The sequence below is a fragment of the Microtus oregoni genome, unplaced genomic scaffold (assembly GCF_018167655.1).
Source record: "Microtus oregoni isolate MIOR12 unplaced genomic scaffold, Mior012 000116F_ref0000321, whole genome shotgun sequence".
In the NCBI taxonomy this organism is placed as follows: Eukaryota; Metazoa; Chordata; class Mammalia; order Rodentia; family Cricetidae; genus Microtus; species Microtus oregoni.
In genome coordinates, this window is record NW_024544745.1 from 986,840 (window position 1) to 1,014,652 (window position 27,813).

The following is a 27,813-nucleotide window of genomic DNA, read 5'->3' on the forward strand; positions in this document are numbered from 1 at the left end:
ACCTGGCAGGGTGGTTTCTTGGTTCATACTGTTAACAGCTAGAAAAGACTATTGGGGCCGTTTATCTTCCCCAGCACCTTCTGGGACTACAAAGGAAGCTTCCTGCTCAGTTTCAGTTTGACTTCTCTATCTTGCGACTAATATGTGTGCTGTTTTCAGCATTAGGGTCCTATCATGTAGTTCGCACGGGCAATCAAGAGGAATGGAAGGAATGTGTAATGCTTGTGAGGGGGAGCTCTAGGCCTTCCCTGAGCAACAACTCACAAGGAGGTAGTCTACCTCTAGCACTGAGACTCTTGTTTAATAACCCTCAGCTTCGAAGAACAGCTTTTTCCAGCCTCCATGGCTACTTTTAACTGCTTGCAGTGAAATGGGATAGCAAAGAAATAACTTAAAATAGAACTTATAATTAAAAGGGAAACAGAGCAGAAAGATTTAGAAAATTCGCAGCCCAGCCATGTGTTAGAGACTAAAAGAACATTTTGAAAGAAGAAACCAAGAGTGTAACTGAGCAACTGTCTGATGGAGACATTAATACAAATAGGACAGAGGGATCATCAAAATAAAGGAAGAAAAGCACATTAGGCATTTCAGAAATCTTGAAGTCTGCCCCTCCCATTCCGGGTTCAAAGTTCCAGGGGACAGAATGGTTTTACTGACAGGCCATGGACATGTCCATATTCTCATTGCGCAAGACTGCCTCAAGTACTGAATCGCAAATGTGACTGCAATGCCTCTTATCCTCCTTAGCTAAAAGTCAAGTAGGACAAAGGGTGGCTCAACCTCCTGCTGTAAAAGAGCAAGCTGTACTTGGCAACGTCTACCGTGTGCTAATTCTGCCAGTGCACACAATACAATGGACAGAGACATGGAGACTTCCATCTGGATTTCAAAGCATATTACAGACAACCTGGAAAAGCCGTCAGAGAATTGTTGCATGTTGAGAGTCATTACAGATAGCCCTGATTAGATAAATATTGAACAGGAGTGTGCGGTTAGAGCTGTCACAGAGATTCTCCATGAAGACAGTGCTTACTGGACCTGAAGTAAGGCTGCCATGGAGACCCTAGAGCTGTAAGGCTGCCAGGGTGCAACTCCAAACTGGTAGAACTATAGTGAGGAGTGACTTTCCAAGGCCTTGAGAGTCTAAAACCAATATGTCTAAGAAGGAGTATGTGGAGTCAATAGTGATTGATTATTCTAGTGTTTAAGACTGATTTGTCCTGTGGAGCTTGAGACGAGTGGGACTGGTTAACTACTTTCTTCTCAATTATTTCTCCCCTCTGAAACGGGACTAACTGACAGACAGTAATAGTTTGTTTTAGTTTGTTTTCTTTTTCATTGCTTTTGAGAGTGATTGTGAGAACACTATAGTTTTATAACTTTCCTTCCACACAATATGAACCAAATAGTTCACTTTGTTTATCCTCCAAGCTCTTCTAAGCCTGAATTGGAATACCTTGTGATAATATCCATCTTCCAACTATATGGCTTTAAGCTGCCTAAGCAAAATAGAGACTCCCAGTTCCTCTATTCCCACAAAAAGCTCCTCTTTCCACTCATTTCTTATTTGATTTTGCTGGCAAGCATGCTCTTAGGAAGATCTGTAGCTAAAAACACTTGTAAAATAATATATGGTTATTTATATTGAATCCTATCATATAGCTGATGGCAAACTGGTTACCATGTACCACCATGGTCTTTTGTCTGTACCAGAGTTCTCCACCATAACCAGAAGCCATATTTATGTTAGCTAAACTAACACTACTTGTGTGATGATTAGTCACGTGAACAAATAATCAGTTTGTCACTAGAGGGCTGAGAAGAAATAGATACCGTCCTCTGTCTAACAAAGAATCTGCAAAGGGATTTAATTTTTAAAAAAAATCACGTAAAGCCCTGTGGAAAATGAACCCAGAACCATGGCCTCCCTGAAAGACTGTTTACATCAAACTCAGCTCCAACCCCTCCTGCAATGGTAACTAAAGCCCAAGTCACACTGGCAAAATAGGGTTTCATTCTTTTGTAAAGTACAAAAAATACATTGGTGAGACTTTCACTCCTGAAATAGTCCCCATCACAAGTTGCCTGGGTTCAAATTCTGACTTCATTACTTTCTAGTAGTGTGACCTTGTTCAAGACATTTAACTTGTCTTCAGCTAAGTTTTCTCAAATGTAACATGAAGACATTATTATACCTAAAGCCAAGAGTAATCATGAAGACTAAATTGTATTCTTCAGCATGTTCCTTGTATGTGCGTACTCACTAAATAGTAACCATTAGTGTCAGGCTTATCCTCGCTAAGGTGATGTTTGCCACTATTATGTATGTTAATGATCTGTTTTAACTTTCTTTTTTGAATTAATTAATAGTGTTTTATTTATGTACACACATAAGTGCACAACTGTATATGTGTGTATGGGGTGCATGTGCCATGTAGAGGAGACATGCTGATCTCTGGTGTCTTCTTTATCATTCTTCACCTTATTTTTTGAGACAAGGTCTCTCCATGAGCCAGTTAGGCTAAGTTGGCTGGCCAGCGAAGTTCAAGGAACTTCCGGCCTCGGCCCTACCAGCACTGTGGTTCCAGGTATATGTCACTATGAACAGCTTTTTACATGGGCACTAGCTATGCAAACTCAGTTCCTTGTGTTTCCACAGAAACTGTTTTGCCCACTGAACCATCTTTCCAGGCCCATATTATTGATTTTTATTTAGCTTTTTAAAAATCAGGTGAGTTCTGTGGCTTTTTCCTTACTATGGTTTGAATATAGGGCACACCCTCTCTAGTCCCATATGTTAGAAGATTGACCCTAAAATGGTATTTTGGGGAGGTTCTGTGGACCTTTAAGTGATAAGGCTTAATTGGAGGTCCTTACATGATTGGCATCACAGCCAGCACTCTCTCTCTCTCCTGCTCCAATATGAACTCATGCCATTGCCATCTGACACCTTCTCCAGGGGCCAAACCAATTGACCATCTGATCATGGGTTTGAACCTCCAAACTATCAGCTAAATCTTTCCCCTTTATGAATGGATTATCTCCTATAGTTTTGTAGTAACATGAAGCTGAGTGATGTACTCCTGTTTTGTTCATTGTAGTGGTCCGAGCTAAATTATTAACCCAAATTATTACATACACTAGCCTTAATATCAGCTGACACGATCCAGAAAATTTGAATTCTTATGACTTTGTTTTTTCAAGTCTGGAAAACAGATTCTTCCCCATCTGATGCCATTGCCTGTCTCCAAACTAGCTCATACATCACAACTACTTGCTATCTATTCTTCTGTGTAGGCAGCAAAGAATAGTAATGGATGTGATTAGATATTGGTGTTCTCTATTTCTGTGTAATACAGAAAAATGAAATATCATTTCTAATAGTTTCTGGAAAAGGCTGAACATTGATTTTCTCTGATATATTTGGACGGGGGAGGAAAGACGTAGCAGATGGAAAGGGAGGATTGCAATTTCAATCACTCTAGACATAAGGCAGGAGATTAATTTCCAACATGATGCTATCAGGCTACTTCTTTGAGGAAATGGCCATCAGAGAGAATGAGTCTGAACAGATGGTGCTGTGGGTATGAATGAAGTGGCTACTGAAATGGGTCTTCCTATTAGTTGCAAATAGGTAGTTCAAATTTCAGAAGGCTGTGGTAAATTCTACCAAGAATGCCTGTCTAAGTCAGAAAACGTAGGGTCCAGAAAATTGCCAAGCAGTCTATTCAGGGTTGAGGTTAAAGGAAGTTGATTTATCACTTGGGTCCCTTATGAACAGAAGCTCTATAAAAGCTTGAGCTACTCTTAAAAGTGAGGAGACTATGTCATCACCTATCCCTCTGCGCCATCCTTTGTCAATAAAATTTAAGAAAAATATAAGGAAGATGATTTTCTCTCACTCTGTTCACTGAACTGCTTGGATAAGTTCTTAGCTGAGCAATCCTATCCTATGCTGACTAATCTAGAAGGATCCCAAAGTATAATCCTTAGTTTTCAACAAGGATTCCTTGGGGAATGGTAGGAACAAACTCAGTAGGGTCTAAATGCAAAACCTCAGAGAAAGGCAGGCAATGTAACTTCTTTAGTGGTCATGTCCTTAGCACACATCATTGCAAATTCTCAAATTCAATCAAGTCAGCTGATGTACCAGGTTTCTTGCAGATAATATAAGCCAAATTTAATTTATTAGCCTGATGATTTCCCTCTCTTCTTCCAAAATCCCTGCCAGCTTCTTTTTTATTTCATTAAAAAAGATATGGCTTTAAACTGGAAGCCTAAGATCATTCGGCTTGATTTTATAGTTCAAAGAGAAGGCAAGTTAGGTAAGAAGATAATAAAATTGAATTTTGCATTTGACCTCTATTTAAACAAAAACAGCAGTTACAGAATATTTAAAAGGTCAACAATAAAGTCTGATCCTCACACAAATTTAAAATGAAGATATGTCAAAAAGTTTATCTTATAAATTAACAAGAAAATGTGTAAACAGGACTTTGCAAATTGTGGCACATAAACAAAATCCTGTGGTCATCATCTGCTTTTTCAAATACTATTCTGTTGGAGCACAGTCATATCCAATCATTGAAAGCATTGCCTGTGGCAATTTTGGTCCTACAATGGTAGCATTGTAAGGTCCCACAATGCCGAAATACTCACTCTCTGGTCTTTGACAGGGGGAAAAAATGTTTTAGACTGCCAAGAATGTGGAAATAAATTCATCGGCATATGCAGCGGATCAATTATCTGCACAATTAAATGTGTCCCACCAGAGAAGAAATATTTGCATTGTAATGTAGAGAGCAGTATGTTTTTTTTTAATTAAAGGCAAAAACAACCCAAAAAAATGTAGTAGGTAGGACTTCCAATTTCCTTCTTCGCACATTGCAAAGTTGTTCTCAACTTTCTTTGCCAATTGCTAAAGAACCATTACAGGTAGCAAAGTTTATCTATAAATGAGAAGAATAAATACTCTATGGTAAAGTGTAAGGCCTTGGGAAAGGCTACAGTTACTCTTTAAGACAACTAACAGTTCAGTTCTGGAAAACTGCAGCTTTCACACAAGACCCAGGGGTTCGTTCTGGATGTTATCAATTAAATATAAATAACCTCCATCAGAGATGATCCAGATATGTTTGTCAATAATTAATGTTTAATGACTTGATATTGACTTTTCCCCCCGAAGACTAGCTGATCAGTCGGTAACTTATAAGGATACAAAGGTCTAAGGACATCCATGAAATTTTTATTAACTTTAGATAATAAGACTTGCACAGAAATACACTAAAATATAACAACAGTTCCAAGAAGACAGTACTGGTGATGCTCACTATAGCACAAATAATAAAAGCCCAGAGACAGATATTAGGGTTCAGGCTAAAGATCAGAAAAACAAAGCAGCCAAGTCACTAGAAAGCTATTACCTCTATGAAATTTTTAGACTGAAAGAGAGCAAGTTCCTGGCTCATCCCACCTCTTATTCCTCTCTAGTGCTAGGATTAAAGACATACAGCCACCACTTCCTGGCCTCTATGACTAACTAGAGAGGCTGCTGGGATTAAAGGTGTGTGCCACCACTGCCTGGCCTGTATGGATGACTGGTATGGCTGTTTTGCATTCTGATCTTTAGGCAAGCTTTAGTTATTAAAATAAAAATGAAATATTACTACATTTCCCCTTTTCTCTAAAATAAAAAGACTATAACTAACATAAGAAAAATTATAAACACTTAGTACAATAACTATATACAATATATACAGGAGATAACTATACCAACAATGTCTAGTCCATTTGCATTTGACAACTTCAGAGAAAATACTTTCTATATATCCTATCTTTTTTTTTTTTTTTTTTTTTTTTTTGGTTTTTCGAGACAGGGTTTCTCTGTGGCTTTGGAGCCTGTCCTGGACCTAGCTCTTGTAGACCAGGCTGGCCTCGAACTCACAGAGATCCGCCTGCCTCTGCCTCCCGAGTGCTGGGATTAAAGGCGTGCGCCACCATCGCCTGGCTATATATCCTATCTTGATGAGTCCAAAGTCTTGTACCTAATTTACTTCCTATCATAACTTGCTTTCTGCATCTGGTAAACAAGGAAAACTCAACTATCTAGTTTTCCATTCCCTCAGAAACCCAAGAAGGAAATAATATTAGCTGAATAAGCAGTAAATGCGAGCAAGCAACTTCCAAAAAAATGTGAGAAATGACAGAAACAGCTGACTGCCTGGACAGTCACCCAAAGTTCTTCTGCAACGTTGGTGCATCCATCTTCATCCTACAGGCCTAGCATTTTGGACAGACCTTCCTTTCTGTGGAGCAGAAAATTCTGAAGGGCTCTCCCTCCTTGTCTTGAGAAAATTTGGCAGTCACTTATTTTTGTGTCCTGATTGTTCAATTAGGACAGCATACTGTCAGAAGTCAAGGCAAGGGCATTTTCTTCCCCGATGGCTTACTTTTGCCACAAAGAAAAGTAAACTCCATGTGGAGTTTCTGTGGTGTCCATTATCTTCTCTGAAGTAAATCGGTGCTGCCAGGAGCAGACATATCTCATTGTCGTTTAAAAAAGAACTGATGTTATTAAAAAAATCTTTTTAATTCATTTTTATATTAAAACATCTTAAATGCCATATTTTGTAGATCTCTGAAGTGTTCAAAGATAATCTGTCTATCTAAAATTTATCCTTGTTTGACCTTGAAAACATTCTTAATATGACAAGTTAGATTATAGTAGGTGATCAACTACTAACCTGCATTTCCTTATTATTCTAAACAATTGATAATAATTTTCAAGGGTAAGAAATTTGCATTACTTTGTTAAATGAGTTGTATAGGTACAATACTTTGAACATGAGTTGAAATGTATGTACAGTATGTTCTAAACAATTAATCTCAAATTTGTGTCAGTATATAAAATTGTATATAATATACAAAATTCCAACCTAATGTAAAACATTTAAAACTAGTAGTTGCTTTTTAAAAGGAGATTCAATAATCTAACTTTTTATTTCATCATATCTATATCCTCCTTTTTTTCTTTTCAGAGTAGATTCAATAATCTACCCTTTTATCTTATTATATTTATATCCCCTTTTTTTCCTTTCAAAACAAGAACTCTATCTCTGACCTTCTTTGTTCAACTTTCCTCCTGACTGTAACAACTCACAATGTGTAAGCAAACCTCCTAAACAATAACAAATATCCATAACCCATTGAATGATTAAAAACCACACACCCTCAATAATGTCTTCATATTATGAATCCATCAGTAGATTAATTCTTTAATTATTTCAGAGCCTTCATGACCTAGCCTCTCTAGAAACACCATCATAGATATCCAAAGATGTGCTTTACTAAATTCCTGGACTTTCCAGTCTGATCACCCAGAGAAAACTATCCAACAGGTTGACACCCACTCCACCTTCTCCCAACCACTTGCGATAATGACGAAGTTTGGAAAATGTCTTCTGCCTAGAGAAAGGACAGATCTTCCAGATATGAGCTCTTTTCTTCCTGGACAGACGATGACAACCTGCTCACTTTCCATCTCTCCCCACTCCATGGCCTTACAGCAGTTGTATTTATGTTCATGGCCCACTCAGACCTATTTCTTCCGAAGCCTGTAGGCTTATGTTAATTTCTGAGATTATTCTTTCCTGTGTCCAATTTACTTTATGAGCAGAGTTGTTCACTTCCCCTGGTTTTGTTTGTAGCTTCTCTTTCCCAATGTTTTCCAATGCTTACTCACTTCTCTAGCCTAGCAATGACTGACAGCCTTCAGAGGCCGATGCAGCTACTCAGTGAGGAAAGTGGGGTTTCTTGCAGTCTGTTCCCCTTAATTTTACTCCATCTCCCCCTTTTATTGCCACTTCTCTGTTTTAGAAATCCCTTATACAAAGTGAATTAGAAAAAATAAAAGGCAAGAAAGAAGGTAAAAATGATGAAAACCACTATCTCATGATTTTGCAAGGTCATTATTATATATATAGATAGATAGATAGATAGATTGTTATTGTTGTAGTCTTTAAAAGATAGAAAGAGAGTGTTGATGAAAACAATATTTTTCTATTTAATGAGACTCCCAACTGTCTTCCTCCCCATTGAAAGTGAGTTTTGACACTATGTACTTTTTTTCCTCAAATGTAATCAGATCAGTATTTCCCCCATCTGCTGGAATGCTACCCATGCTTTACACACTCAGATTTTTCTTCCAAAAACCTTCCCCTCACTGTCTCTGTTCTCCTCAATCTTCTGGTTCTTATGTGAGTCTAGGGAGCTCCCTGGGCTTCCATTTTATTTTCATTTCTGAGACAGAATCTCCTGTATCGCTAGTGTCATTGACCTGTATAGATATAGCAAAGGATGTCCTTGAAATTCTGATGTTCCTTCTTCCATCTCCAAGGTGCTAAGATTACAGGTATTCTCAACATTGTCCAGTTTCTATGGTCCAGGTCACCGAAACAAAGACTTTGTGCATGCTAGACAAACAGTCTACTAACCCAACTGTGATTCCAGACCCTCTTGCTTTCTTTATTGGCCTGAAAACAAAGTCCCTGAAGATTTATTTTCAAGTTGGAAGACTACTCTAACTCATTTATTAGGGTCTATGCTCTTCTCTAGGTGTGATCCGGAATACATAATGTACTCTGGCTATAGATACCATTTCCACCAACATCGCATTCTAGACAACAGTTTTATCAAATGCCCCTTGTCTTTAGCAATGCTGCCTGAAGCATGAAATTCCTCATTTACAATATTACTTCTCCCTAACAATACCTAATTCTTTCTACCTTCCTGGACTTGGAAGAAATTGAATTAATCCTCTAAAGTCCTGTATGCATGCAAAGTCAATACCATTTGTAAGAGTCTTTTCTGTTGCAATTATGGCTTTATTTAGTTGCATGGTCTTCAAAATGATTTCTTGTCTTTGGTCTTTGAAGTCAATATTTCAGCAGTTTCAACAGCTCAATTAAAGCTAAACATGAAACACCATAAACCGTTAGGACTTTATGATCTTCAGCCAGAAGACCACAAGCAAGATCTTCTCCTTCTTTTGTAGCGGCGTAAACGAATGCAGACAGAGAGTAAAAATATATATATAGCTTTAATGTAGAAATAGACTTACAGAACCACCGTTCCCGCGGAGACCAGGAAAGCAGAAGCGAGCGCTCGGAGCTTGCTCGCCAAATTTATAGGCAGACATTAGCCCGAGGCGAACACGCCCCCTAAGGGGCGGGACTTATCCCTACATCTCCCCTTTTTGTCTAAATAAGACAGAACTAAACCAAATACAACTACATACAATAACAACAAATAATAAATATAACAAACAATATTGAGAACAAAAGCTTTGCTAAACATTCTATCTCAAGGAGTCCAAATAATGTAAAGAGTAACTACAATTATATAATCTTCAACTCAGTCAAAGATCTGAGAAGGGAATAAACACTACTCAACAAACGGGATATATCCAAAATGTGCAACAATTGACAGAGACAACTGACTTCCTGGGCAATCACCCAAAGTTTCGTTTGCAATGTTGAGTCAACCAATTTTGGCTAAGGCCTAACATAACTGACATACCATTATTAAAGGCAAGGAACTTTTCAAAACTATCTTACCCTGTCTTGGCAGGATATGACAGTCCTGTTTTATCCATTGATGCACGCTCTGTATCTGTGTCAGTGGTTGAGGCATGGGCATTTCTTTGCCCAAAGGCCAGTTCTGCCAAATAGAAAGGCTCCAGGTGGAGTGTTTTTGGTGCTCAACATTCTCTCGGGAATAGAGTGGTGTTGCCAGGAGCAATTGTGTCTCACTGTCACGAAACTCTGAGTTAGATTAAAGGCCATTTTCTACAGCTCTTTGAAGAGGTTGAAGATTATCTATCTATACTGAGTATAATCTCTATATATCTAAAGAACCTGATAAGTCTAATTATAAATGACAAACTTAGATGACAATTAGTCTATATAATTCTCAATATCTATCTAACTTAAAGACTAAGACAATAAACGACTGTGAAACAAATGAGGACAATGACCTCCAAATATAAACAATGTACAAATATACATTGCAGTAGGTAAATATATATCAATACACAAATATTATATAAGTATCTTAATCAGAGGTAGAAATGTACACTGCAATATGGTAAATATATACAATATATATATCAATACAATATATGTCAATACATAAAAATGTTTTAACAGACATAGAAACATGCATGCATACAATAGTCAATATAATTTAACTTTGTATCAATATACAAGAATCTATACCAATATATTTGTCTAAAAGCAGTAACTCACAATTATAAATCTATTATCCCATCATTCCCTCTTTTTTTTTTTTTTTTTCAAAATGATCCTTGAGCTTATAAAATTCCTCTCCCAACCCTCAATCATATACTAATTATAATCAACCCCTAAATGATGTCCCTAAACCCAAGGGCAAACTTTACTGGGAGAGGGGACGTCGTTCTCTAGAATTACTTCCTGCTGTCATAGGGGCGACGTTCTTTCTGGGGGATCCTGTGAAAGTAAAATGATGGTTAAATTTCAAGATAATGTCTTTTAAAATTGCAAATAGTCTCTGAGTATTTTTGTGCAGGTCTGGCCAAAATGTTGTATAAGATGTGCACCATTTCAGCTAACCAAGTTGGAACTGTCTTGTGCAGCTGGTACCAAAAGCAGGTCTTGTAGTAGCGCTATCAGTATCATGACGTCATATCAACCAGGTGGAGTTGTTGTTATGGGGCCCCATCTTCTTCCTGGAAACTTCAAATGTCACTTCAGGAAAAACTCATTGTTCATTATGAAAAACTTAAACATTAATCATATAGACATATATATATATATATATATATATATATTCAATGAAAGACATGATAGATATATTCAATGAAAAGTATGATAGATATGAAGAAAAGCAAAGATGTTTTTTAAACTCATATTTCTTTCTGTCCCATATCATGGCTCTTGACATGAGACAGAAACTCCAGAAACTCTGGGTTTTTCTCTTACTAACAGGCTTGGAATTGGAGAGGGACTGAGCCAGAGTCCAACTTCAAAACCAGCTTTATAAATTTAGAAATATGGTTTAATATTACTTACACAACCCATTCAGTTGTCTTGATATTTCCTATTGGGCAGGTATTTTTCCATCTGTCAGTATCCAAACATCCAGGGTCCCTTGAATTTCTCAAAGATGAGTGTTTTCCTGTGGAGATAAGAACAGAACCCTGCCCCCATTTTATATGTTTTTCTTACCACCTGTATGAATATCATCGTTGTGGATGAGTTGTCATTTCTCCTTTCCAAGAGGTTTCTCCTCTTCAAATCGAAACTTTATTAATTTTGATGGTATCCACAATTTTTCTTCTCCTGTGGAAACAAGAGCAAAACCCCTTCCCCAACGTAGCACATCTCCTGGCTTCCACTGAGAGGTCAGCACATCTTTGAAATAAATCGGTTGATTTAGTTCAGCAGACTTTTCCATTATCCAATGTCTTTCTGCTGCTGTCGTTCCTTTCTCATTAGCGTTAAGAAAATTCAAGGTTAATAAAGCATTATGTAATCTATTTCTGGGGGTATTTTCAGTCCCTTTCTGTTTGTTCAGCATATCCTTTATAGTACGATGTGATCTTTCTATAACTGCCTGACCTGTAGGATTATTTGGTATACCTGTAATGTGTTTTATATTATAATATTCAAAAAAGCGTTTCATTTTCTTAGATACATATGCTGGACCATTATCTGTCTTTATTTGCGCAGGTATACCCATGATGGCCATAACTTCCAATAAATGTGTGATTACTGAATCAGCCTTTTCTGAGCTCAGGGCAGTAGCCCATTGAAAACCTGAATACGTGTCTATGGTGTGGTGTACATATTTTAATTTGCCAAATTCTGCAAAGTGGAACACATCCATCTGCCAGATTTCATTCCTTTGGGTGCCCTTTGGATTAGCCCCTGCAGGCAGTGGCGTTTGGTTATAGAAAGAGCAAGTAGGGCATTTCTTTACAATCTCCTTAGCTTGTTGCCATGTAATTGAAAACTCTTTCTTCAAACCTTTGCTATTAACATGATGTTTTTTATGAAATTCAGAGGCTTGTAGCACACTACCAATCAATAATTGATCAATTTCTGCATTACCTTGTGCTAGAGGACCTGGCAGACCCGTATGGGATCGGATGTGTGTTATGTACATAGGGCAAAGCCTGTTCCTGATCAAATCTTGAACCTGGAGGAACAATGAGGTTAGTTCAGTATCATCAGGTATAAATTCAGCAGTTTCAATATGTAAAATAACTCTTTCTGCGTATTGTGAATCTGTAACTATATTAATAGGTTCTTTAAAATCCCTTAGCACCATAAGAATGGCATATAATTCCGCCTTCTGGACAGAAGTATACGGACTTTGTTCCACCTTATCCAAGTCTTCTGATTTGTAACCTGCCTTCCCTGATTTATTGGCATCAGTATAGAATGTACGGGCTCCAGTTATTGGAGCATCACGGACGATTCGAGGAAGAATCCAAGAAGTTCTCTTTATGAAGTTAAGCCGCTTGCTTTTTGGATAGTTGTTATTAATGTCTCCCAAAAAATTAGCACAAGCTCTTTGCCATGGTTCATTATCTTCCCATAATTTCTTTAGTTCATCAGCAGTGAAAGGCACTATAATTTCTGCTGGGTCTATGCCTGCTAGTTGACGAAGTCTCAGCTTGCCTTTTATAATTAACTCAGAGACTTTTTCCACATAAGTTTTCAGTTTCTTACTTGGTTTATGTGGTAAAAAGATCCATTCCAAAATAATATCATCTCTCTGCATTAAAATTCCTGTAGGAGAAATTTTTGATGGTAATATGACGAGAATACAATCGAGCTCTGGATTCACCCTGTCCACATGTGCCTGTTGTAATTTTTCCTCAATCATTGTCAATTCCTTTTCTGCTTCAGCTGTTAATTCTCTGGGACTGTTTAAATCCTTATCACCATCCAAGGTTTTGTTCAAATGAATTATTAGATCAGGTGTTATTCCAATAGCTGGTCGTAGACTGGAAATGTCTCCTAACAGTCTTTGAAAGTCATTAAGAGTCCGTAGGCGATCTCTCCTAATTTGTGCTTTTTGTGTCTTAATTTTTTGCAAACCTATTTTATAACCTAAATAATTAACAGAATCTCCCTTCTGAATCTTTTCAGGAGCTATTTGCAATCCCCATTTAGGTAAAAGTATCTTTATTTCTTCAAACAGTCTGTTCAAGGTATCCATGTTTGAATCGGATAACAAGATGTCGTCCATGTAATGGTATACTATAGATTTGGGAAATTTCTTGCGTATTATTTGCAATGGTTGGTTCACAAAATATTGGCACAGGGAGGGGCTATTTAACATACCCTGGGGGAGAACGGTCCAGTGGAACCTCCTCGAAGGTTGAGAATTGTTATAAGTAGGCACTGTGAAGGCAAATTTTTCTCTATCTTCTTTTTGCAAAGGTATAGTGAAAAAACAATCCTTTAAATCAATAACTATGAGAGGCCATCCTTTTGGTAATAAAGAGGGCAAAGGAATTCCAGATTGCAGAGGGCCCATAGGTTGAATAACCTTGTTGATGGCCCTGAGATCTGTCACCATTCTCCATTTACCTGATTTTTTCTTAACCACAAATACAGGAGAATTCCAAGGGCTGGTAGATTCTTCTATATGTCCAGCATCTAATTGTTCTTGTACCAGCTGTTCTAAAGCCTGTAACTTTTCCTCAGCTAAAGGCCATTGCTTTGTCCATATTGGTTTCTCAGTCAACCATTTTAGAGGCAAGGCTGTTGGTATCTCTGAAGGGACATCAATTGCTTGTTCTTTTACAGCCCGAATGGCCGGTTTTCTCAGTTTGTAATATCTTTTAATATTATTCTCAGAAATATGGGCTCTAGATTTAGCAGGAATGTTAATTTCAGTATTCCATTGTTGTAATAGGTCACGACCCCATAAATTCATTGCGATATTGGCTACATATGGCTTTAATTTTCCTATTTGTCCCTCTGGCCCTATACATTCAACCCATCTCGTGCTCTGCCTTACTCGAGATAGGGTTCCAATTCCCAGGAGCTGAACATTTACATTCTGAAGAGGCCAATACGGATGCCAAGATTCTGGGGTAATGATACTTACATCAGCACCTGTGTCCAGCAGGCCAGTAATAAAAATGCCATTTACACACACTCTCAGTTTAGGTCTTTGATCATTTATAGAAGTTTGCCAAAACACACGTAACTTATCTTTCTGATCATTATTGCTTGTAACAGTAGGCATGGGGCTTCCTAATTGTCCTGATGAGGCACGTTCTCTGCAGAAACTGGATATGACTGAACCATGTTTGCCATGGGGGCCTGTGAGGCCCCCCCTCTCACGTTTCCCGGCTGTATCAGGTTGCCTTGTCTATCTCTTGTAGACCTGCATTCATTCGTCCAATGTCTGCCCTTTCCACATCTTCTACATAAACCTGAAGGCTGAGTCCTCCTATTTCTGTTATTTCTAGAAGATGCATTATTATTATTATTTCTGAAAGATGCATTATTATTATTATTATTATTTCTGAAAATCCGTTGTCTACAATTCCTTTTAATATGACCCATTTTTCCACAATTAAAACATTTGGTATTCTGGTGTCTCCTTTTACCATTGGAAATTGCTTCTTCTACCCATGCTTCAGTGCCATAATCAAATGTATCAACATTGAGTGTATGCAAGACCCATTCTTCCAACGGCGCTGATCTGAGCTTTAAAGGACCCAAAATCCTTTTGCATTCCACATTTGCATTTTCATAAGCCAAAGACTCAATCATTATACGTCTTGCTTCTGGGTCAGATATTCCTATTTGTACAGCCTTAGTTAATCTTTGTAAAAAGTCACTAAAGGGTTCTCTCTGACCCTGTTTAACTCTGACAAATGATTCCATTCTCTGTCCTGGGTCTTGTACCCTGTCCCAAGCCCTTAAGGCTGCTGTAGTACACATGGAGAGTGTGTTTTCATCCAAATTAGCTTGTTCCTGAGGATCAGAAAAGAGCCCTTCACCTAGAATTTGATCTAGGGAAATGTCAATTCCCTTCGCTTTTTCCTGCTGTTCTAAGAGTCTAGCCTCTTGCCTGAATAAGCATTTCCATTTCAATTGCGGTCCACTCTCGAGTACCGCAGAGCTCAGCTGGAGCCAGTCTGAGGGGGTTGCTCTGCTTGTCGTGGCCCAAGATCTTAGCATCTCTTTAACAAAAGAGGCTTGCATCCCAAAAGTCATGACAGCCTGTTTTATTTCCTTGAGATCATTCATACGCACAGGTTCCCATGTATCCTCCTTGATGACCCTAGGGTTTTTGGAACCAATCACCTTCTCTGTTGTTATTACTGGAAAGGCAGGTAGAGCTGTAGGTAGAGCTTTGTGGAAATTGTCCCGGAGAGACTTACCCACAGATGTAGTTAAAATTTTCCTTTCTACCCTTTGCTCTTCCTCATCAGAATTTAGAAATTCCTCAATCTTTTCAATTCTATTCACCATTGCTTTCTGCAATGTCTGAATCTCCTGTCCAGAATTATGTTCCAAAGCCTTCATTGAGGATTCTAAAATATGAAGTTTGTCCGTTAGAGATAACATCTCATCTTTGGACATAATTTTTATGGCATAAACCGTGCCTTCTTGTATTGACAATCTTTCCGTCAATCTGTCATAAGCTTTAGACAAAATCCGATTGTCACATTCAGCAGTTTTGATTCTCTCAGTTAATGTTTCATTTCCTACAGAAAGGGACTGAATCTTATGGTCCAGATCAGCTGTTCCCTCTTCCATAGTAATGAATTTCTCCTTAACATCAGCCTGAAGAACTTCAACCTGATTCTTGAGAAGATTGTTATCAGCCTGGAGAACTTCAAACCGATTCTCGAAAAGATTGTTATCAGTCTGGAGAACTTCAACCTGATTCTTGAGAAGATTGTTATCAGCCTGGAGAACTTCAAACTGATTCTTGAGGAGATTGTTGTCATTCTCAATTGTTTTTAAGCGTTCAATCTCTACCTTAAGAATCCTGGATTCGTCTCGTAAAGACTTTATCATATTTCTATTATCAAACCATTTGGTGCCAATGAAAACTACGAATCCCAGAAGGATCCATATATGTGGGGTGATAGACACCTCTTGTAAAATCTCCCACATGGTACAATTAAAAAAATCATTAAATTCTTGAACAGTAATGTGTTCAGACATTTTATTTATAAAAGAAAATTTTTTTTTTTTACCTGCAAAGATCGGTTCCTGCCAGTGGTGGTCTCTGTGTTTTTGGAGCCTGTCCTAGAACTAGCTCTTGTAGACCAGGCTGGCCTTGAACTCACAGAGATCCGCCTGTCTCTGCCTCCTAAGTGCTGGGATTAAAGGCGTGCACTACCAAGGCCTGGCAGGCCTCAAACTCACAGAGATCTGCCTGCCTCTGCTTCCCAAGTGCTGGGATTAAAGGCGTGCTCTACCACTGCCTGGCCGGCCTCAAACTTGTGATCCTCCTGCCTCTGCCTCCTTCAGCAAATCCTACCGGCGTGGGCCACCACAACCGGCCAAGTCACTTTGTAACAGACCAAATCTGACGCTGTGGCAGCTTTTGTTGCAAAACCGCAAGTACTTGAGCTTCTGCTAATTCAGGCAGTGGGGTTCCGCTGCAAAACTTAGCCAAGGCAGGCAGAATGGGCCTGTGTCGCCGGCCGAGTGGGGCTCGGACTCGGCACTGGGGCCGGAGTCACGAACTGAAAAACAGCACCCGGGAGGGTGCTGTGTTAGGTAGCGGGCTACCCGCTTGAGTCGGGGACAAAATAGCCCGACGTTGGACGCCAAAATGTAGCGGCGTAAACGAATGCAGACAGAGAGTAAAAATATATATATAGCTTTAATGTAGAAATAGACTTACAGAACCACCGTTCCAGCGGAGACCAGGAAAGCAGAAGCGAGCGCTCGGAGCTTGCTCGCCAAATTTATAGGCAGACATTAGCCCGAGGCGAACACGCCCCCTAAGGGGCGGGACTTATCCCTACATTCTTTGTTTTCCTTGTTCTGTTAGATAAAACTGGACATATCATGATAGCCTAATTTTAAGAACGGACCTTGACAATTTCACTACCTGGGTTGAATTTTGGCCCTACTACTACTACTACGTAATCTTAGGTGTATCCGTTAGCCTCTCACAGCTTCTTCCCATGGGAAGAATAACTACCAATTAGGTGCTGTGAATATTCCATAAGTAAATGCAAGGAAAGTGCTTAGGGAAGTGCCACACAGCAGCCCACAAACATTACCTGCTTGGGTAAGAAGTCATAAGAGACTAGAAAGTTCAGTTTCTGAATTACCAACTGAAGCTCCTTGTGTTCCTAACAATAACCCTGCCCCTCTGTGTTTCTCATTTCTTGCATTTAGATACCCACTCTGCTGATGGACACCCAGTTCTCTGAGTTCACACCAGACATCACTCCCATCATGTTGGCCGCCCACACCAACAACTATGAAATCATCAAATTGCTCGTCCAAAAGCGGGTCACTATTCCACGGCCCCACCAAATCCGCTGCAACTGTGTGGAGTGTGTGTCCAGCTCAGAGGTAGACAGCCTGCGCCATTCAAGGTCCCGACTGAACATCTACAAGGCTCTGGCAAGCCCCTCACTGATTGCCTTATCAAGCGAGGACCCCATCCTCACTGCCTTCCGGCTGGGCTGGGAACTCAAGGAGCTAAGCAAGGTGGAAAATGAGTTCAAGGCCGAGTATGAGGAGCTCTCCCAGCAATGTAAGCTCTTTGCCAAGGACCTGCTAGACCAAGCACGCAGCTCCCGAGAACTAGAGATCATCCTCAACCATCGAGATGACCACAGTGAAGACCTTGACCCACAGAAGTACCATGACCTAGCCAAGCTGAAGGTGGCAATCAAATATCACCAGAAAGAGGTAAGCTGAGATCATCTTTGGTTCCTGGAAGCTTAAAGCTTTCAGGGTCCACAGCATCAAATCAAGACTCAGTATTTTTCTATCACATAAGACTTCAACCACGTATGGTTGGCTAGGGTTTCCAGTTAGACCCATTTATCTGTGATACAGACAGCTTCTGTGTAGTTTCTTTTTGACCAAAAAAGTAGTCACCTGATTCTTTGAAAGGGAGGCATTTTATCATTCAACCAATAATTGTCAAGGACTGTTCTCTGGGTTTAGAATACTGAGGAGAGGAGAAACAGCAGTCCTCCTGGTTTGAAGATGTTTTACAAGATTAACTTACTATATTTGGGAACAAAATTTATAAAGATAATGATCTTCATAATTTATATAATAATATGAATATACCTGATCACTTATTATTTTACAGTTAAAAGCTTTCTTTAGATCAATATGAAACAATACAGCTAGTTTCTAGTTTGAACATAAGTAAATGAAATCTAATTTTATCTTCACAAGATTACCTACACAAAGTGAATTTAGCATTTTCATGATAAAAAAGAATCCCTTAAATTCCTTGGAAATGGGGCTAGAAAAATGGCTCAGTGGTTAAGAGCACTTGTTGTTCTTACGGAGGACCCAGGTTTGGTTCTCAGTGCCACTTGGTGGCTCCCAACTATCTGTAGTTCCAGTTCCAGGAGATCCAGTGATCTCTTCTGAAATCTGTGGACAGCAAGCACACATATGGTATACATTCATACATGCAAGCAAAACACCCATACACATAAATCATTCAAAAACTTTAAAACTTTTTCTTAAAGTCATGTGGTTTATTTGTCTTAATAAACTGAAGAGAATGACATATTAATTTTTTGTTTATTATTCTTATATACATTTTTCCTTAGTTTTGGTGGTAGTGGTGGTGGTGTGGTGTATATGTGTGTGTGCGTGTGTGTGCATGTGTGTGTGTACATGCACACCTAAGAATGCATTTGTGGCATTTGAGACAGGGTCATATGAAGGAAGCTCCTTGGACACATGATCTTCTTCCCAAAGGACTGAGTTTACAGATATGTTCCACTAGTTTCAGTAGTTGCTTACGGGATGGAGGCGGGGGAGTTGTTTCATTTGGGGTTTTGGTTTCTCCATATAGGGTTTCTCTGTGTAGCCTTGACTTGTCCTGGAACTCACTCAGTAGACCAGGCTGGCCTTGAACTAATAGCAATCCTCCTGCTCTGTCTCTTGAGTTCTGGGATTAAAGGCATGTGCTACAACTTCTCAGCCTAGTCCTTATTTTTTTTTTTTACTTTTGTCCCTTGTGTTTTGTCCTTTCCCCTTCTACACACTTAATAGTATCATTAAGTGTGCACATAACTGAGTGTGTGTGTGTATCCAGCTGTGATATATGATGCATACACATGTGTGTACAGGCATAGTCACGCATTCAATATGCCCAGGGGTTAGAGAAGGACAATGGGTGTTCTACTCCACTGTCTGCTTTTTCTCTTGAGACTGGGTCTCCCATTGAACTTCAAGCTAGGCGGATGGCCAAGAAACTCCAATAATCATTCTACCTGTAGTTACAGCATGCACAACCATACCCAGTTTCTACCTGTCATATCCCTCCCCCCTACACAGGGCGCTGTAGTTACAGCATGCACAACCATACCCAGTGTTTGACATGGGTTTGTGGATTTTGAACTCTCAGGTCCTCATGTTTACACAGCAAGTGCTCCTACATCCTAAGCCGTCTCCCCAGCCTAATTATTAGTTTAAATGGATCCTATCTCCTGATGTAATGCAGCAAATTCAATCAAGAGTCACATATTCAGAGCTCATAAACAATTTGAAGACATTTTAAAAAGATAACTTTCCTAATGACCTTAAGACCCTGAAGAAGGCTGGTAAAAAGGATGAGCAAAAATCTCTCTCATAGGTCAAAGGTATTCAAAGAGTAACAACCTCTACATGAGAATGAGAGAGTACTCAAAAAGGAAAAAGTGTTTAACAGTAAATCAGGCATGGTGGTGCATGCCTGTAATTGCAGTTTCAATCTTCTCTTGGTATATCCACATTTCTCCTTTTAGGGAATGTTCAGTAGGTAACACTGTGTTTAAGTATGGACCTCTGTGTTTTTTTTTATTTTATTTGATATTGGATCATAGAAGATTATTTTAAATATGAGAGCAGATTCTGAACTTGAAGTCTTGAAGAACGTTAAAATTGTTAAAGCTTAGGGGATATGTAGAGTTAATGCATTTTGCATTATCAAATAGCTATGAGCCTATGAGAAACAGAGACAGAGTGTTATGACTTAAAGGTAATATGTTCCCCCACAGGATCGTGTTTTGAGTGCTTTTTCTCCAGCTCATGATATTATTTGAAAGGTTGTAGAGCCTTTAGGCAACAGGGCTTGGGTAGTAGGTCTCTAGAGCAGGTCTTATGAGGTTATACTTACCACTCAATCTGCCCATGTCATTGCTTCCTGGTCCCTAGGCAACTGAGCACCCAATACCATAGACAGAGCTGCTCTCACCACCATGTCTTTCTTATTATGGTTAACCGCCACCCTCTAAAACCATGAACCATGAGCCAAAATAAACCTTTTGTCCCTTAAGGTATTTCTGTCATGTATTTGGAAACAGCAAAGAGAAAAGAAACTGGTATAATATTGCCCTCAGAAACAAAATCTTAGCCTAAAATGGAAGATAATTCATTATTCCCTAAAGGGCTTTTTCACTGCAGTTTTCTCATAATTATTCCTACTACGATTCAAAATAGGATCTTCAAAAGAATTTAATTTGGTGAAAAAGTATGCTCCAAAGAATTAAACAAAAGCCAGTTCCGAATTATAATTTTTACATAAAACAGTAGAATGAGGAAGCATTTGTCTCTTAGTAACAGGTGCAAACTGTTGGACTGTCCTTACATGTCAATTAAATCTTCAGGTATTTTCATATTGACATTTGTTGGTATGGAATGACTTTGGAAATGTCACAATTTCATATATTCTAGTCCATTGACAGATACACCAAAGCCTTTAAAAACCATGTTATTTCATTTGTTTCTTTTTTATTTATTTATTTTTAATTAAAAATTTCCACCTCCTCCTCTCCTCCCATTTCCCTCCCCCTCTCCCCATCCCCCTCCCCCTCTCTCTCCAGTCCAAAGAGCAGTCAGGGTTCCCTGCCCTGTGGGAAGTCCAAGGTCCTCCCCACTCCATCCAGGTCTAGGAAGGTGAGCATCCAAACAGACTAGGCTCCCAAGTATGCAGAAATGTGTAATCTTCATTTTACAAAAGATGAAGCACCATGTTCATTTACTTCTTGGAGATCATCTGACAAGTCAGAAGTAGACAGTCAGGCTTGTGGTACAACATTCTCATTGGTTATATTCCATGACCTTCTGTTGAACAGAGACTTTTCATGGCAGTGTGGTAGCCTAGAAATTTACTACTAGGTAATTTAAAGTGACTACAAGTTTTTTGAATTTTCAATTAAAGTTTATTAGTTAAAATCTCTTAAAAACAATAATGAGGTTTGGAAAATTAGTCAATAAAGATCATAAGCAATTATAACATAATAACTTGAAAAATGATTACATATAAGGATGCAGATATGTAGCTTATAGAATATATGCAGGTATATAGTTTTCCTACTTTAGCTAAAGCATTTAGATTTGTACTTTCTACTTCAGTGCCATCTACTAGGTCTCTCTTGATCTCAACACCTCCAAATTTGCCTCAAAATATATAGCCTTGCGCCCTCTCCACTTCTCTATGCAATACAAAATCTGATTTTGGCATTAACCTCAAGAAGATCCAAAACAAGGCTACTTGAATAATGAACCAGCCACTCACTCCACACTCCTGGAACAGATTCAACATCTCAATCAGATACGTCCCATAAGCATATTATTAATACTGCTCCTTTTAATTTAACTATCTATTTAATCTATATCAACTATCATCTAGCTTCTTCTAGCAATATCTTAGGGTTGAATAATTTTTCATAAGGCACAGACTAACTCACTTAGGAAGTAAGCCCATCTCAAACAACTGTGCAACTCTTGGCAATTTAAAATGTTCTCTCTACTGAAAATAGCCTCCCCAACAGCTCTTGTGCTTAAGTGTGTTCTTACTACTAAACTTTCTCCTTATCACCTTTAGCTCTATTTCTAACCCTGTTCCATACAGCAACCATACTTAATACAAGAATCTATTTCTTGAAGTAGAATTACAACATAGCAGTTCTTAAATGCACATGATTATACAATCAAAGCAGATACTGAAATTACATTTAGTTCTTAGGTGCTATTACACTTCCATCTCTCCAGGTGTTACAAGTAAATAAGAGGCTAAGTAGATCCATTTATTACGAGCTTCCACCATCTCCTTGTTCTGATGTCTAAGAATCACAGTCTCCATTCACTATTGTTCTGTCTTGTTTAAGGCGTTGTCCTATTGCCAAGTCTAGAGTAGGCTTACAGGCTTCTCTTATTAGGGCCTGCTTCAGTTAATTGTTTGCTCTCTACAACACTAACAGTTTTAACAAAGTCTTATTAATCAGTTGTGGGATGGTTCTAAAGCCTATATTCTCGAGTTCTACTTGGATTGCTGTCTACTCTTTAGCGTGCCTATCATGTTTGTGCAGCATCAAGTTTGCTCTCTCTCTCAGGTAAATTGCTCACCAAATAGAATTAACAGTAGACTGGTGGCCTCTCTCTAGATGTTTCCTAAATATGTCTAGTTATTTATGATTTGAGTTTTATTTTGACAGAAAATTATACCCCGTATCCTACAGTTAGAATTTCCCTCACAGCAATATATATTTCCCCTAGTTGTTTCTAAACCCTTACTTAAAGTGTAGACTATGTTTTCTAACTGTCCTACAGTTCTTTGATTGTTATCATTATTGGTAAATATTCTTATTGAATGTGAAAAGAATCTTAACTGTTTCACTAATTACAATTATTACTACTCATTAACATTTCCTACTGGCATGGAAAAATAAACTATTTCTTCTTTTTTTCTCCAATCTGCTTAGGTTTATTTTAAGGGCATCACCTATTTGCTTCTTTGGCTGTATCTATGTGCCTAGAATCTTTTTTCTAATGGGTAAATAAGATTCAGCTTGCTTATACAAAGTTATTATAGCAATAGTCTTACTATGATATGTAACTGACCTCAGCATTTGCATTTTACTATAATCTTCATTTATTCTGTTTGTACATTTGTCATGTTAGTTTTGTATCTGTCATGTTAGTTAGCTCGGCCTGTATTATGATCTATATTAAATGCCATATTAATTTTTTTAACTATGACATGCTTTAGGACTCTACATAAATTGGTAAGAAGACCATACTATCTGTCCATGAAGGTGAAAGAATTGGATGGCATAGGTTGGTCTAATCTGTGCATTTCTTGCACATTTATCTAGTTGATCTCTGTTTCAGCAAGAAGGTTCTTCAACTATCATATTTCACCTTTCTGACATGTGGAAGATTATTGTGTCACAAATATTACTATGGTAAGGTTTAGCCATCCTACTACATTAGGCTTTCTGTCCATATGTCTTAAACTCAGTTATACACAAGAAGGTATGCAATTACCCTTGGAGACCATAACCTCCAGGCTGATGACTTAAGCATTTGACTTGCTGTTGATGAAGTCCTTGTCAGGCCTTGTCTTGCCATTCTAGAACGTCTTTCTTTGGTCTTTGGTACAAGCTTCAGTTTCCATCAGAGAAAAAGATTGTAACAAAGCTGCAGCATGCATCAGCATTTGTGTAAGCAGTCTTTCATGGGAATATCTTGGCCCCAGAATTCTCAAAGGTTTGGCCCCAGTAGGTCTGGAAAACCTTTCTATACCTAGAACATCTTCCTATACTTTTATTGTCTAGAAGATGTTGCACTTTCAGAATTACTTACCTTAACTCTGCCATAGAAACCTGTCTTTTTAACATGCAATGTCTCAACGTTGTGCTGTCCATGTGAAAATATTCACTGTAATATGGGCGTGATTACCCTTAGAATTTCCATGAATCCCAGAATAGTAACACTAAGAATCGCTATGTGGTAAAGTTCATCAGTTCTTCACTCTATTCTTAGGTAAATTCTGTCCCTTGCTATTATTCAGCCATATGAAGAATCCTAATAGTACAAGGAAAGGAAGAACTACATAACTAAAGTCAGTCTTTTGAATTAAAACTTAGAAAAAAATAGTTTTGCCAAAATGAAATCAAAGCTTCCCTATTCTACATGGTTTTAATAATGAAAATATGCATAACTAGAAAAAAACGCCTAATGCTAACGCTTAGAAAACAGAACATATTTGAAATAGAAAAATGATTTTAATATGCTGAATCTTATTCTCTTTCTGTATCATCCTTTATTGCAGGGAGTATATCCTCATAGATGTCAGTCATATCTATCATAGTGTCATCCATATCAAGGATTAGGTCTTCATCTTCTTTTACTGAAAGTATTGATTCTAAGTCAGAAAGATCAGCAAGATCCGGTAGAGAATCTTCATCAGGAGGAGGTGCAGCTGCTGCCGCTGCTTCCGCTGTATCATTCTGTTGTGCCAAAGGAGCTTGTTCCTGTGAGACAAACTGCAACAGCTCCTCGGCTATTCTTATTAGCTGGGCTACGCAATCAATAAGTCCAGCAACCAGTGCAGGGATCGACACAGATTCCATGGCTCAGCCCTCTTCTCAAGAGATAAAATATTACTGAAAGCAAATGAGTTCTTGATAAGAGTGGATCTTGTGGAGCCGATTAATGGCCCTTCTGTTGGCGTGGAGAAGAAATGAGGCAGTTGGTGTGATTATGATGATGATAATCAAGTATGGAATGAGTATAGTAGAACTACAGAACTTTTTGTTGATGTTGGTTAATCTCTCACAAAATGTCTGAACTAGTAGTGGATTACTATTGTAATCATCACAAGATTGTCACATCCAAGACAACACACCAAATCAGATCTAATAATGGAAAAAGACAAATACAAAGATCAGCATCCTTGACCTTTTATCCATACTTCAAGTTATTGACACAAATACAGCTACACAAGAATTGTCCATAGAGTTAAAGGAGACCTCTAGCTATTGTTCTTCCTTTTTGAACACCCAATGAGGATCTATTGCCTCCCTTTTCCTTTGAATTTCTCATGATATTTATTTTTGCTCAGGGATTTCAGAATAAAATGAGCATAGGTGGTGTTTATATCTCTCCTGAACATCTCCATTGAGAAAAGATACCCCATCACTCAGCCTTTAACTATATATATTAGCATCTTTGCCTCATTGCCATTTATATCTGAACGGTTAAACGCTTTGATGTTTTTAGTTATTAATTCATTAAAGTTTTCAATTGTCCTGCATCCTGGGGACAGATGTTACTTGCGATAAATTGTAAAAGCTCTTCGTTTGTTCTTATTAATTATTCTATGCAGTCATTAACTCTATTAACTATTAGAGGAACTGACACTGATTCCATATCTCAGTAGTCCTCTCAATAGATAAAACATTACTAAAAAGCTATAGCAAATTGTCTTTTGATGATAATGAATCCTGTAGAGCTGACAATGGTTACTCCATTCATTTAGATGAGAAATGAGGATTTTAATTTGATTATGATGGTGACCAATTGTGGCATGAGGCCAATGGTGCTGCAGAACTTGTTGATGGTATTTGGGGATTGTATCAATTGCCAAAGATTAAATAGCTGTAGAATATTGACAGAGTAAGATACTAATAATAAATATGAAAGAAGTATACTACTAATAGAAATAAGTATTAATATAAAAATATTATATTTAGTGAAAATTAGACATAAAAGAATACATACTGTATACTATTCCCATAGAATGCTAGAAAATCTATGATGCAAAAAAAGAATAATTGTATCTAGGGAAATGAGAAGTATTTAAGAGAATCATAAGTGAACTATCTAGAGTGGTATTAATAGTTATATTTTACAGAGTTTTAGGTTATATAATAATATGAAATTGCTGGATCTCATTGACTACTATTGTACTTTTATCACCCCTCCTAAAATAACCAAACATAATCAATCCCCTACCTGCAAAACAGATGTTAGATGAGATGGCATACCCATAATATTGTAATAAATTATCAAATTTGTGGAAGGCCTATAACATATAAAGCACCAAGTAACCTAAATTTACCTTTTAGTGTCTAATACTTACAATAAAATAACTATATGAAGTTATGATTGGGAAAATTGAGAACCATAGGTTTTAACTGTGTTATTTATGGTCAGTCACATGGTGGAGCTCGGAAATTACTTCCAAAGATCTATGTCAAAGGGAACGCATTTGTGTACCTATACTAGCATGTTTACTTTAATGGGTCCATAGCTGACATTTCATTCTCCTAAACAGGAATAGAATGAGAATGTTCCTTACAATTGTAATCCCTTGAAACCGGCTAAATTCTGAATTGAATGTGTCTAACACAAATTGATGGAGAGAAGTGGATCCTTCTCCTATGGGGTTCATGTCATTATCAGTTGTTTCATGGAGATTTACAGGTGTGTCCATTCAATCCTCCTCTGATGTGCTGAATTTATTTAAACTGTGGAGAGTTACTCACCTCTAATAGAATCAAGATGGACAAAGGGCTTACAGCTGTACCTAGAAAATGATTGCTGGAGTTCTGCCTTCAAATAGATTGCAGATGCTCCTGCAACAACCAAAAAATAATAATAACACATACACTCAGAGAAAAGAAAAACAAAGATAAATTCCAAAATTAGTAGATCTAAGGCTATCAGAAAGGGCTGGAAAGAGGAAAAATGCAGAGACCTTCCTAATGTGAGCTGATGGTAGCAGGCATTTTCTGTGACATTTGCTAATTCTGGGCACAGCTGGAAGATAAAGATAGTCCAAAGGTAGAAGGTCTCTACCAAGGAGTGAGAAATGCCAGCGTAACTGTTGCCAATTGCAGATCAGTATAATGGACTGAATGGAATTTTGAGGTATACAAGGCTAGTTTTTTGAGGTATGCAGGGTTAGTTTTTCTTACCTGAAATTAGCTGAGTTCTAGGCTGGCCCCTGGGTAGGAAGTTCTCACGATAGGAATGGGTATTACCACAAAAAGACTGCTGGTCTCCTCCTCAAAAAGACACCTAGATTTTGAAATTGGAGGGACATAGAAGAGGGCAGTGAATCAATAAGATCAATACTACTCTTGAAGGACACTCTGGGCAAAACTCTTCTAAAACATATAAGCACATATAAAGAACCATGCCTCATAAGGGCAATACTAGAGGATTTATACTACCAGATATCAAGCCTGAGGCACAGAGAGACAAACATTTCACATTCTCTCTCCTATGTGGAAGTTACAGTTTGTCCATTTGAATGCAGAATACTGATTACTAGAAACTGGTAAGGGCTATAGAGAAGAAGGATAAAGAGGTGGGCAGTCCTTGGGCTTCCCACAGGTCAGGGAACCCTGATTGCTCTTCGAGCAGATGAGGGGGGGGGACTTGATCGGGGGAGGGGGAGGGAAATGGGAAGCGGTTGTGGGGACGAGGCAGAAATCCTTAATAAATAAATAAATTAAAAAAAAAAGAAAGGTTAGAAAATGGGAACAAAAAAACAAATTAAATATAATGATTATTTTCTGTATTTCCATGACACAATAGGTTCACAATAACAAACTATATTTTCTGAGTAACCAGAGATAGGAACTCAAAGATGCCAATCATGAAGAAAGGACATGTTAACTACCCTGATTCTATTAGTGCATGTTGTAGGCACATACAGAAACACAATGTCATATACCATGAAGTTGTGCAATATTACACATCAACATAAGCAAACATTTTTAGAATAACAAAGCTA

The 27,813-nt window shown here is 38.2% G+C and overlaps 2 protein-coding genes across 3 annotated transcripts in view; one reads left to right on the forward strand and one right to left on the reverse strand.

The window, feature by feature from the left end:
* Positions 1–27,813, forward strand: part of LOC121444028 (short transient receptor potential channel 5) — a 300,209-nt gene that overhangs the window by 174,092 nt on the left and 98,304 nt on the right. For both annotated transcript variants that reach the window (XM_041645758.1, XM_041645759.1), the window contains exon 3: positions 17,439–17,960. In XM_041645758.1, the coding sequence (XP_041501692.1) occupies positions 17,439–17,960 (522 nt within the window). The remainder of the gene's footprint in view (positions 1–17,438; positions 17,961–27,813) is intronic.
* Positions 24,308–24,640, reverse strand: LOC121444029 (putative uncharacterized protein TRPC5OS homolog). Its single transcript, XM_041645760.1, has one exon. It carries the CDS (start codon positions 24,638–24,640, stop codon positions 24,308–24,310), a length of 333 nt encoding a protein of 110 aa, XP_041501694.1.

Coding starts and splice junctions, on each gene's coding strand:
- LOC121444029 (XM_041645760.1), bottom strand. CDS start 24,640: ATGGAATCTGTGTCGATCCCTGCACTGGTTGCTGGACTTATTGATTGC.